Source organism: Hippichthys cyanospilos, chromosome 6 (assembly GCF_059441005.1).
Source record: "Hippichthys cyanospilos isolate Australia breed blue-spotted pipefish chromosome 6, RoL_Hcya_1.0, whole genome shotgun sequence".
NCBI lineage: Eukaryota > Metazoa > Chordata > Actinopteri > Syngnathiformes > Syngnathidae > Hippichthys > Hippichthys cyanospilos.
The window spans coordinates 11421685-11433736 of record NC_142374.1 but is presented as its reverse complement, the minus strand read 5'-3'; the positions used below and the strand labels follow the sequence as shown (position 1 = coordinate 11433736).

The window sequence follows — 12052 nt, the reverse complement described above, 5'->3', positions numbered from 1 at the left end:
CACCAGCGTGCGACTGTGTTGGCGCTTGAGTGTGATCAGTACACTGAGGTCACTAAAAGTGCTTTCTTGTTTCACTGACACATGACTGCGTCACTATTCCAAAGAAAAAAAAAATCACAACAAAGACAGTTCCAGTGAACATACTGCCAATGTACAATGCTGGAAAACATTTCAAAGCCAAAACTTAAGCAAACCTGCAACACTGATACCGATTATGTAACTAAAAGCATTATCAGTGTTCGCTTCTATTAAGCAGCACTTATTGTATTAGTACTTTTACTTGGAAGTACCCAATTTGCAAATTGCACATTTTTGCCAATTTGTCAGATACACTTTTTCACCACTACAAATTATGACTACAGTTTGAATATACAGTATGATTAAATTAATAAACCCCTGATAAATTTATTATCTTTTAAAGAAAAAATATTTTATACAGCTCTTACATTATATTGTGCAGTGAACTGTACTAAATATTGGAACTGAGCTCTGTATGTTTGTGTGTGTGTGTGCATGTGTGTCAAGAGGCGTTTTCCATTCCACATTTCCAGCATAAGTGGGATGCATATTAAGAATGATTGAGCTTATGAGTTGACGGGTGTGTAACAAGCTAAAAAGGGTGTTGGTTTTTAATCTATGAATTGCACAATTTTTTTTGACCTGTCACTAAGCACATTTATTTATTTAATTGTTTAGTTATTTATTTAGTGTCAGGCCTACCCAGTCAAACGATTGAGAATGAAACCTTTAATGGCCACTATATCTGCCGGGCACACCAACTTTAGAATAATGGAAATTTTAATTTTAGACATTTGCTTGGAAATATGATGTTCAACTCATTGAACTTTCTTTTATACCTGGTTTACATATGTAATTTATAAAACAAACGCTTAAAGATTTGTCTTAGGGTGGTTTCATGCTCTTACAAGTATGTATTGCTTATAACATATTTCTGGTTAGTTTTTAAAATGTTGATTTTTTTTTTCTCTCATATTGTGGTTTATTGTGGACAATAGAACATAATCAGGAAACCTGCTGAAGGGCAGCATACACATTTTTTTTAACTGACTTGGTTTTTTTTGTCATTATTTGTGTTCCTAATAACCAAGAAATGCAAGGATTTTTTTTTTTTTTTTTAGACAATTTCTTGCCCGTCCATAGAGCTCAACAGTGAAAAACTTTGGTTATATTTATTCCAACTCTTGCCAAACAGCTGCATTGCTCTCTTCCTCAACAAGGTGGCGTCAAGTTTGAAACAAATTCTAAAGTATTTTGTAAAATGAAACACATATAAGAATGGTAAATTATTGCATAAAAAGGAACACAAAATGAAAATCATACGATGGGAACTACAGTAAACTGCTGATGCCAATTTGCTAATCATCATTTGTGAATCTAACTGCTTGTGTATTTTTCTGTAAAAAAAAACCAAACAAACAAAAACATAAAAAACATATATCTTATAACCCACTTATTTGATAATGGCAGAACTAATTTTAAGTCTCGGAGAAGATTTTTTTTTTTTTTTAACTACCTTCCATCATGCTGTGAAGAGCACCAGGTGATTTATAGAAAAGTCTGGATCATTATTGTCTATCATCGCCAACGATTCGTCTGCGGTAAAACCTACCCGGTAAAGGCCCAAAATACGGAAAGGTAGAGCAAGTGCCTACCTCAAGACAAAACTTTGTTTAGGAAATAGCAATCTATCCTGTGAAATTAGTTTGAAATGATATCAAACTATTATGGGAATATGGGTTATAGTATATGTATTTAAGAGTTCAAATAGACAATTATAAACATTTTACGGGGGGTGTACATTTTTCCACCCTGAGAATGTGATGGATTCACTGTATACCGAGCCTAATCATAGTAAATGTTGGGGAATACTGACTAAGAGCTTGTAGATGATTCAAACATAAAACACTGTGTCAGTCATTCTCATCAATATAGCACAGAAGTGAGAAATCTGCACTACACTGATGGTCTGTTGAGTTATGGACCAGCTGCTGTGTTATTCATTTGTGATATGTCATCCTGCTGTCTTTTGTTCTAGAGAAAAATATATGTTGGTCTGTCAGTTGCATGAAGGTGATAGTAAGTGTGCATTCTTTGGAAACAAACCCGTGTTGCAAATCTATTGTCTGCGCTACAGTACTGTATGCACTACATAAGGCAACGCAAAAGATCTGCTTGATCAGTACAAATTACAAAGACATCTGACACATGATCAATTTTGCCAATGACCTAAAGGTTACACAAAAAAAGTACAGTGCAACAGTTTTGACTCATTCCAGAGTAAATATTGAGAAATTCTTACGAGAAGAGTTCCAGGCCAGGACAGGCCCACTGACCGCTGATATCGATGCTACAGGACACACGAAAGTGATAAGCACTGCTGGAAATGATCATCAATTGAAAAGATTCAGCATGTTATTCATCATTGAAGTGGGCACTGCATGCAAGCGTAACAGACAGCATGGACACAACTACTGTATTTGACCAATGGCTGTACTATTTGCAGAATACAAAAATGTGTTTTATTCCCCCTCAAAATATATTATAGTTGCTAAATATGTATACTGATTACGTATTAACATGTCAGAAATGACAAATATGGTAAACCACGAGCATAGTGGAATATAACAAAAACAGCATGATAACAATAATAAGTATCCTAAAAATAATAATGATTAAAAAAAATAAAACAATACGCTGCAGCAAATAGATGGCCCATGCCCTGTCAAAATAGGCAAAGTGTTATGAAATTCAATATAATACAATCGAAATTTGGTGGACAGGGTGGACCTAAGAAACACAATTAAAAATAATAATTAGACGTGTCACAAATTATATAATCAATTGATTACAGTATTGCCTTATTTGTTTTAATCACATTAATCTATTTTTTGAATCTTTTTTTAGGGTTTTAGTTTAATGTTAGTGTCAAATAGGTTATTTTTATAAATATTTATAATTATATAATTTTCAATTTTGATCTGCCACAATAACTGTCTAACAATCTAAAAAAATGATACATTCAGAAAAATTAAATAAATAAAAATAGAAAGCATTGGTGGGCAGCTCGGAGGAAAAGCTGTTAGCACTTCTGCCTCACAGTTCAAAGTCTGAAGTTCATTTCCAGCTGGCTCCGACCTTCCTGTCTGGCGCTCAGTTCCACTCAGTTTCCTGGATTTTTGGGTCCCCCTCCTTCCACACATCCACTCTCCATGTCTAGACGTGACAATGATAACTATTCCCAAAATTCATTGTAGGTCTCTACATTGAAGTAAAGCAAATAAAAAGTTCAAAAGCAAAATCCTATTTTTACCATCACTAGCAAAAAAACTTTAGCAAAGTTGCGTTAATAGTCTACAATACTATCAAATGTGCACGTTACAATTATGTAATGTTTTCTGTTTGAATACAAGTGCACATACAATTGCATTACCTGAAGTGCAGCACCACTAGTGACCCCACAGTAAAGTGTAAATAAGCGGTGACGGGAAAACCACCAGCCAAAGTGGAAACTTGCTGTCAGCGGTCTAAACCTTTGCAAAGAAATATGCAGTAAATAATAGAACACCCTTGAAAATCTTGTCAACAAAGAGCCCAGTGTACGTCCAGAAATGAGCCAGTGAGAGATGTGGGCAGGTGTATGTGTGTTTGTGTGTGTGTGATTTTTAACTATCTCACTGCAAATACAGGAGAATGAGCAGATACCAGAAGAGTAGTAATTTTAGGAAGTGATGTTAGAGGTTACATGGGGGGAGCAGGGTGGAGTGTTTTTTAGGGGTGAGTGTCATATAGTGGGAGGGTTAGCCTTGGCCTATATAAATATGAGACAGAGATGCACTCTAAGACAAGTGCAGCAAGATACTTGAAGATACTGTCTATGATGGCAAACTACAGGGGTGAGGCGAATGATTTCTATCTCTCTATCTTGAGGCGAATTTTATCTATCTATCTATCTATCTATCTATCTATCTATCTATCTATCTATCTATCTATCTATCTATCTATCTATCTATCTATCTATCTATCTATCTATCTATCTATCTATCTATCTATCTATCTATCTATCTATCTATCTATCTATCTATCTATCTATCTATCTATCTATCTATCTATCTGTCTGTCTGTCTGTCTGTCTGTCTATCTAGCTATCTATCCATCCATCCATCCATCCATCCCTCCATCCATCTATCTATGTATCTATCTCATATGTTAGTATTTTACTTAAATCACTGCTTGTACGTCAAGCCAGTTGGGTCAAAAACAACCCAAATTGGGTCAAAAACAGACCGACCCAACATTTTGGTTTAAATCAAAAACCCAAACTATGTACTATGTTGCTATAAATTATTGTGATGTGAAATAATCCTATCTTTATTTGTCTTTAGGTAACATTTTAGATGTGAACCTGAGATGTCGTGACAACAACTCAGCTCACCACACCAAGGAGATCGACTGGGAGCGCTTGATTGTGCGAAGGGGTCAACCCTTCATCATCTCAGTACAGTGCTCGGAGTCTGTGTCTCGTGAAAACTCCCTGGCATTGGTCCTGCACCTTGGTGAGTGCTGATCCTGAACTCAGGTGTGATCTTGGTGTGCACTTCAATTGGAAACGGCCAGTTATGCTGATAGAAAGTCCCTGTTTTCAACCAAACAGTTTTTTGACCAATGATTGTACTTACATGATCTCTCACATGTTTTTCAGGCAGACGAGACGAGGTGGTGATCAGGGTTGAGAAGGGCGGCCACAAAAAAGAAGGATGGTGGTTTACGCAGGAGGGAACTCACGGAAACTTGCAGCTGACTGTCCACAGTCCAGCCAACGCAATCATTGGCCATTACCGTCTGGACGTGTTGGTGACGTCATCCAATGGACATGTGCTGGAGAAGAACGACAAAGTTAACTTCCACTTGCTTTACAACCCGTGGTGCAGAGGTAAAAAAACAAACTTACAAAAAAAATTAGTGGTTTATGTAGCTGAAAATTCTTCTTTTGTTCTTGCTAATTCTCACAATGACATTTTCAACGTGTGCCATAGATGATGCTGTGTACATGTCAGACGAGAAACTCCTTCAGGAATACATCATGAATGAGAATGGGATCATTTATGTGGGCACCTCAGACTACATCCACAGCCGCCATTGGCACTTTGGACAAGTATGTATGTGCATGTGTGTGAAATCATCAACCTCATCTTGAATTGTACTTGTTGGATAGAGCAAGCGTCTCGAGTGATGGTGTCAGAATGTAACCAGACCACACAAACAAGAACGTCACCCATTAGCTGTTTGTTGAGAAAACTCAGTCTATCAGCCCCGTTCCTTTTTTATGTTTGCGTCTCATTTTTTGTCACAGTTTGAGGACAATGTGATGGACATCTGTTTTGAAATCCTGGACAACTCCAATGACGCCTTGAGAAATCCAGAGAAGGACTTGAAACAAAGATGGGACCCCGTCTACGTTGGCAGGATCATCTCTGCCATGGTGCTGATAACAACAGTGACACATTATAAGTTTTTTTAGCAGACAAAAACAATATACACACATCATACAAATAGATGAATGAAAAAAGATGGTACCTTTATAATTGTAAAAAGCAGTGGATGCCCAATTCTCTTTCACTCACCATTCAGTGTGCATACATGTGCCCAGGTCAACTCCAATGGTGACCGGGGCGTGTTGGTGGGCCGCTGGCAGGAACCATACTCTGACGGCGTCTCGCCTTCCAAATGGACCAGCAGTGTTCCGATCCTCCAAAAGTGGAGCAATGGCAGAGCCAGGCCGGTCAAATATGGCCAATGTTGGGTCTACGCTGCTGTGGCCTGCACGGGTGAGCCTTAAAAAAATCTCATTGTGTCTCATTGCGAGCTGGACACAGACGCAAATCAGTGCCATTATATACACTCTTTACAGAGAGTTATGCATATTTGGCTTTGGAGTGAAATGTAAGAATGAGCAGAAAATGTACGATACACTTTATTGGTCGATTGATTTTGTTGTGTGTTCTTAACAGTACTGCGTTGTCTGGGAATCCCAACACGTCACATTACCAACTTTGCTTCAGCTCATGACACTGATGGCAACCTTTCAGTGGACTTTCTGTTCAATGAAAAAATGGAGAGCCTTGATTCAAGAGGCAGGTCCGACAGCAGCTGGTACGGGATCAATCACAAGTTCATTTAAGAATCACAAGTCCACCATCTTCAAATCATTCGCCATGCAAATTTCTCTCTACTTCCCGTGTTAGGAACTTCCACTGTTGGGTGGAGTCCTGGATGAACCGACAGGATCTCCCACACGGAAATGATGGCTGGCAGGTTTTGGACCCTACTCCTCAAGAATTGAGTGATGGTACATTTTTAGAATCACCTTTTATCTTTTCATTTTTCGTTCGAACAAGGAGATTTTGAAATTTTGTGATCACATGATCATTGACTTGAAAATGCTCAATGTAATATTGTTCAACAACAACAACAACAAAAATCACTCTAGACACATGGAGGGTAATGTAGCATTGCAGCGAATACACAATTGCCACAAACTCACTTCACTACAGTGATGGCCAAGAGATACTCCTCTCTCAGCTCATCATTAGTTGTTCTATGCAGAAGATAAAGACTCTCTGACTATGGACAGTTATGCTGTCTCTGCACTGTTTTCAATCCATTGCTTAATGTGTTGTAGCACTACAACGTGTACGCTAATTAGCATTGGCATCAAGCCAAAGGACTGGATTTTAAGCTTTATGTTTGTTTAGTATGTCATTTTACTCCTCAGGGGAGTTCTGCTGTGGCCCATGTCCTATTACTGCCATCAAGGAGGGCAATCTGAATGTCAAATACGATGCTCCGTTCATATTTGCTGAGGTAAACGCTGACATTGTCCACTGGATTGTACGAAAAGATGGCCAACGTCAGAAGGTGAGGCTGCATTCATCGGTATCCCCCTACGAAAGCCTTGTATGTTGTTTTTGTTTAAAACAAGAGATGATGCTTGATATTACAGATCAGAGTGTCCCAGGACAGTATTGGCCTTAACATCAGCACCAAAAGTGTTTTCGGCAATAGCAGAGAAGATGTCACTTCACACTACAAATATCCGGAAGGTTAGTGAACAGCACTGACAGAGGGTAGCTTTGTCATCAAAAGAAGATAAGTATTTTGATTTAAAAGTTAGTTTAATGCAACAATTTTTTCTATATGGTGAATTTCACGGGATATACAGTATAAGTCAGAGATTGCAATCTGTTTCCCGAACACTCAATAACACAAAATACCGTATTATGCCTAGATGAAGATATTTCATTCAGGGAATGAAAATACCTATCAAAGGCTGTTTATCATCTTTTTTCCTCAGGCTCTAAGAAAGAGAGAGAGGTGTATGAGAAGGCGGGACGTCGAGGCAGAGAGCCGTCCATTGAGAGGACGAAACCAGGCAAACTGCATATGACCATCAAACATGCCAAACCTGTATTCGGATCAGACTTTGACGTCGTTGTCGAGGTATGAGGTGCTTAGACAGTGATAAATGAATGTGCTAAATGACACATTAGCGGCATGGTGCAAAAAGCCGCCAATCACGTTGACATGGTAGAACAGTAAATAAATAGAGAAAATAGAACAGGAAATTGACAGGCATCCTTAAACATGAATTGTGGGTCAGTTGGAAATGGCTGTTAATATCCAGTCATTGTTCGGTAGTACATTTAATTGCATTCTGTATTATCATTCGATTCTATTATAGTTCTGACACATTGTTGCCATAGAACTGTAGATAGCATACCTTTAAAGCGAGCATTGTTCCTCATGAAACCAAGGCAACATAATCATTGAAATGGACTGATTCTATTTACAGATAAAGAACGAAGGTGGAGTGGAAGCTCACGCTCGTTTAACCATGCTGGCCACGGCAGAAACGTACAACTGTCTAAACCGGGGGGAGTTTGAAAGACAAACCAAGAATGTCTCTGTGCCGGCCCACAAAGGTGGGCAGCTTAAAAAAAAACATGCAAGTTGTACCTTGACTTGCATTCGTGTCTTTGAAATATGATGTTGCCCAGTAAGTAACATCTTAATGTGTGCATCCAGTTCACAAGGAGGTGCTGCGCGTGCGCTACGACGACTACGCCAAGTGTGTCTCTGAACACCATGTGGTCAAGGTGATGGCGCTCCTGGAGACCCAGGGAGAGAATGAACCCAATATGGTTGTTGCCAAAATCCCACTCAGTTTGCCCGAGGTGCTTGTGGAGGTAGGTGATGGCAAACAGCATGCCGGGTTTGGCTCTCTCTGTCCCCGCTTTTCTTACTTACAATAGAAAGGACCACAAAAGAATCACATTACCTTCTTCAATTGTCATTATGCAGATTCCCGGTAAGGCCGTTGTTAATGAACCTGTAACAGGCTCCATCTCCTTTACCAACCCTCTCTCGGTGCCACTGAAGCGTGGCGTTTTCACTGTGGAGGGTGCCGGCCTGGTGTCCCCCACTGAGGTCAAGATGAAGTGAGTTTAGACTCGAAAAGCTACGGGCCCTCGACTTCATTATCATGGCTCCGTTTCTACCCTATGAACGTCTTTTCTCTTCTCTTTCAGTGGTGACATCGGCCCAGGTCAGAAAGTGTGTGTCAAACTCACCTTTATACCTGCGCGCTCCGGTGTGAGGAAGCTCATTGTGGACTTCGACTCTGACCGTCTCCAAGACGTGAAGGGAGCCGCTACTGTGATTGTTGCCCGACCTTTTTTTTCACTGAATTAGCTGTACAATAATGACAAGGGCATTAAAAGCAAGCATTTGAAACGCAAATGAAAGTATCACCATAAAAGGTTTTATGCACAAGCTCACAATCCCGATGAAGACATCTGATTCCTTTCATGTATTGCATTACGCGATTGAAAAAAACAAATAACACTGGTACGATAATCACAATTCTTAACACCAGCAGCATGATGTATGTATTGCAAATCAAATCAAATTCATTTTCCTATGCTTGTTTGAACTGATTCATTCTTATCATGTATCCAGTATTATAAATTATGAGTGTGTAAAGCTGAAAATACAAATTTGCTCAGGATTCTTTAATAAAGATCGTTTCTTAAACTGATTACATTGTGTGTAATATATGTTAACACGTACTCATTCTATGCATTTTTATGCAAAGTGTTTCAAAGAGACATCCATCTTTTTTCTGTTGTGCTTGTCCTCAACGGGTCTGCAAGTGCTAAAAATCGCTCACTCACATTTTTTAAAAATAAAGACAGAGAACTAAAGCTTGACTTGTTGTTTAATTCTACACACTCCAGAGATGCCAAATATGTATGTGTTCAGAAGCTATTAAAAAGCCAATTTTTTATTTTACATCACTTAAAGGGGAAGTCAATTAAAAATATTTTCTATCTACATTTTGTGTTCTATACAACTCCCACAAATTTAAAAGCATAACAAAATACACCCATTTTTACCCATCACAGTGGCAGCCATTTTTTGAATTGCTTCCAGACAAAAATGACATCGCAGTTGCTTAGAACTCAGTTAACAATGCATCACAGTCCAGCAATCGAACTCAGAAAACAGCTGAGCCATGATTGGGTGCTGTCTGAGTTCTGAGCAACTGTGATGTCATTTTCAGTCGACAGCAAGAGGCGAAATGGCTGTCAACAGAAATGGAACAGTTGAACTTTGCCGCTAAATTAATCTTCCACAAATGCAATATTAATCAGGAGGCTGTTTGGGCTGGGCATGAGCAAAGAACATTATTGAGGATTTAAAAATTCAAACAAAAAACAAAACAAAACAGAACTACAATTGATATGCTTCCTTCACAATGTATTTTGCTTGTTTATTTACTGAAGCGCTAATCTCACACAAACTAGATGGCCCTAAAAAATAAAACCTCAAAGCAGAAGCACTAGAAGCAACCACTGCTTAGCAAGCGCAACACTTGATTCGTCTCGAGTGCTGACATTTGATTTGTGTCGTGCATGTGGCAAATGCCTCATGACAGAGTTAAGACGTGCTTTTGGACACTTGAGTAAAGAGGACATTTTGACATTTGCACCAGTCAGTCAATGAGTCTAGAGAATCATTATTCAAACTCGGGTTGGTTTATGTGACACCTTGTTAAATTGTTGTTTTTTGTTCTATCTTTAGGAATAAATATGTGAACAACTGATAAGTGATTGATGGTGAAGATATGCCATTCATGTAGATCATTGTGTTTTCTTTTGTTTTTTCTCGCACCTTCAACTTCAATTTTATTTCAATCAGCACGTATCTTTCAGGACATGGTGTGAAAGTGATTTATTGGTGTTTTACTGTAATCAGCCTCACCATTTTTATTGCCAGATTCCGATTCAGAGGCCCTTTATGGCTCGAATAATTATCCAGGACCTTAATTTTAGCGATAACAATGATCTGGCATATCAGACAGCAAGTAAATGGGCACACGGGACGACCCAGTGACCCAGTCAATGACACATCTGTTCATTGTCACATCTGTTCCCAAAATGGTGGTCTATTAAAAATAGCCATGGTGATGACTGATTTGTAAAACTGTTTTGGTGTATACAGGACTTGGAAGACCAGCTATTTCAGCGGCTCTGGAAATGGAAGGATGGATGGTTATTTATCAAACTTTACAATATTTCTTTACCCATCAAAACCTCATTTTGGGACCTCAGGAGATACCCTTTAAGACAGGTTTAAGTTTTAGGTCCACTGTACTCAGGGACTGATTATAAAGCCACATACAGAAGTCCTGTATGTTTGTTCGTTGTTCCCTGAAAGAGGAAATGTTATTTTGATCATGGGACATGTTGGTGAGCATTATGAATTCACTAGCACATCGTCAGAATTCAAATAGTAGCTTTTATTGCAGCAATTCATATACAGTAGAGATAGATAGATAGATAGATAGATAGATAGATAGATAGATAGATAGATAGATAGATAGATAGATAGATAGATAGATAGATAGATAGATAGATAGATAGATGCACTACTGTATATAGGATGAATAGTGCAGCGGCATTCGTTGCGTCAGCTTTAATACTGTCCTGTAGGGGGAAACAGAAATCCTCTTTTGAAAATAATGCTTTCGTCTTTGTATCGTGTAACTGTTATCTGATGGTGCTCGTTCGAATACTATAAAAAAAATACTAAACAAAATATAACAAAGTACATTGGAGTAGTTACTGCTTGATATATAATATATATTACTTATTTTTTCAGTGAGATCGGCATGTCAGGATGGCCGAGCGGTCTAAGGCGCTGCGTTCAGGTCGCAGTCTCCCCTGGAGGCGTGGGTTCGAATCCCACTTCTGACAGCATCATTTTGTATGAAAACCAAGTTGAATAATTGTTCTACTTAATGTTCTCGGTTGACCCCCAACGCACGCGTTGGAAATCACATTTTTGTGAGTTCCATGCTGTAATGGAAAAGCTCACTGTGACGGATCGAAGTGTAAACAAAATCAAGGTGGGATTTTTTGGGGGGCAGGTTCATGAATAAAAAACATACTACTGAATAATGTAGTTGATAAATAATTACATTTATAATCTAAATTGAAAGGTTTTATTGTTGGCATTGTGTCAGACAACCCGATCTACAAACCTTCATGGAAATAGTTTTGTAATGTTTGCATTATCCTGCTCGACCCCACTGAAGTCACGCTAGGTCAGATGTGACACTACGGCACACATTGATTATGTATCCTCATACAAAACTGGAGTCAAACGGGCACAGGACCAAGCCAATTTGTCTGCAAAGCCTCGATGAGCGCTTCAATTTATAAGTGGAAGTGACCAGTTGCTAGCGCAGATAAGATCGCCTGAAGAGATTTACAATGGAAATATTTACAATATTCGCTTTTGGACCTTTTTGTATTAGGAACTATCGTGTTTTCTAGCTCTTTTTAACTTTATTTACAACGCAGCATTAGCACACAGCACTTCTGTATTCAAGGTGACAACATGACTTCTTTGGGAGTTTTCAACTTTTTCTGTGTGTCATGTACTGTATGTCATTAAGTAAATGCTACCC

The 12052-nt window shown here is 38.7% G+C and overlaps 1 protein-coding gene and 1 non-coding gene across 2 annotated transcripts; both read left to right on the top strand.

Moving 5' to 3' along the window:
* Nucleotides 1-3898: 3898 nt before the first annotated feature.
* LOC148422154 (protein-glutamine gamma-glutamyltransferase 2-like) lies at nt 3899-9115 on the top strand. Its single transcript, XM_088416583.1, has 15 exons — nt 3899-3914; nt 4404-4574; nt 4721-4951; nt 5055-5173; nt 5372-5500; nt 5669-5846; nt 6030-6171; nt 6264-6367; nt 6794-6936; nt 7022-7121; nt 7373-7518; nt 7871-8000; nt 8104-8264; nt 8380-8516; nt 8607-9115. The coding sequence occupies exons 1-15, from the start codon at nt 3899-3901 to the stop codon at nt 8767-8769; spliced, it is 2070 nt and encodes a 689-aa protein (XP_088272709.1). The 3' UTR covers nt 8770-9115.
* A 2138-nt stretch (nt 9116-11253) lies between these two features.
* trnal-cag (transfer RNA leucine (anticodon CAG)) lies at nt 11254-11336 on the top strand. The gene has a single exon. It is a non-coding gene; the product is annotated as a tRNA-Leu (tRNA).
* The last annotated feature ends 716 nt before the right edge of the window (nt 11337-12052 follow it).

Coding starts and splice junctions, on each gene's coding strand:
- LOC148422154 (XM_088416583.1), top strand. Junction 4,952..5,054: donor TTACAACCCGTGGTGCAGAG/GTAAAAAAACAA, acceptor CGTGTGCCATAG/ATGATGCTGTGTACATGTCA. Junction 6,937..7,021: donor AAGATGGCCAACGTCAGAAG/GTGAGGCTGCAT, acceptor TTGATATTACAG/ATCAGAGTGTCCCAGGACAG.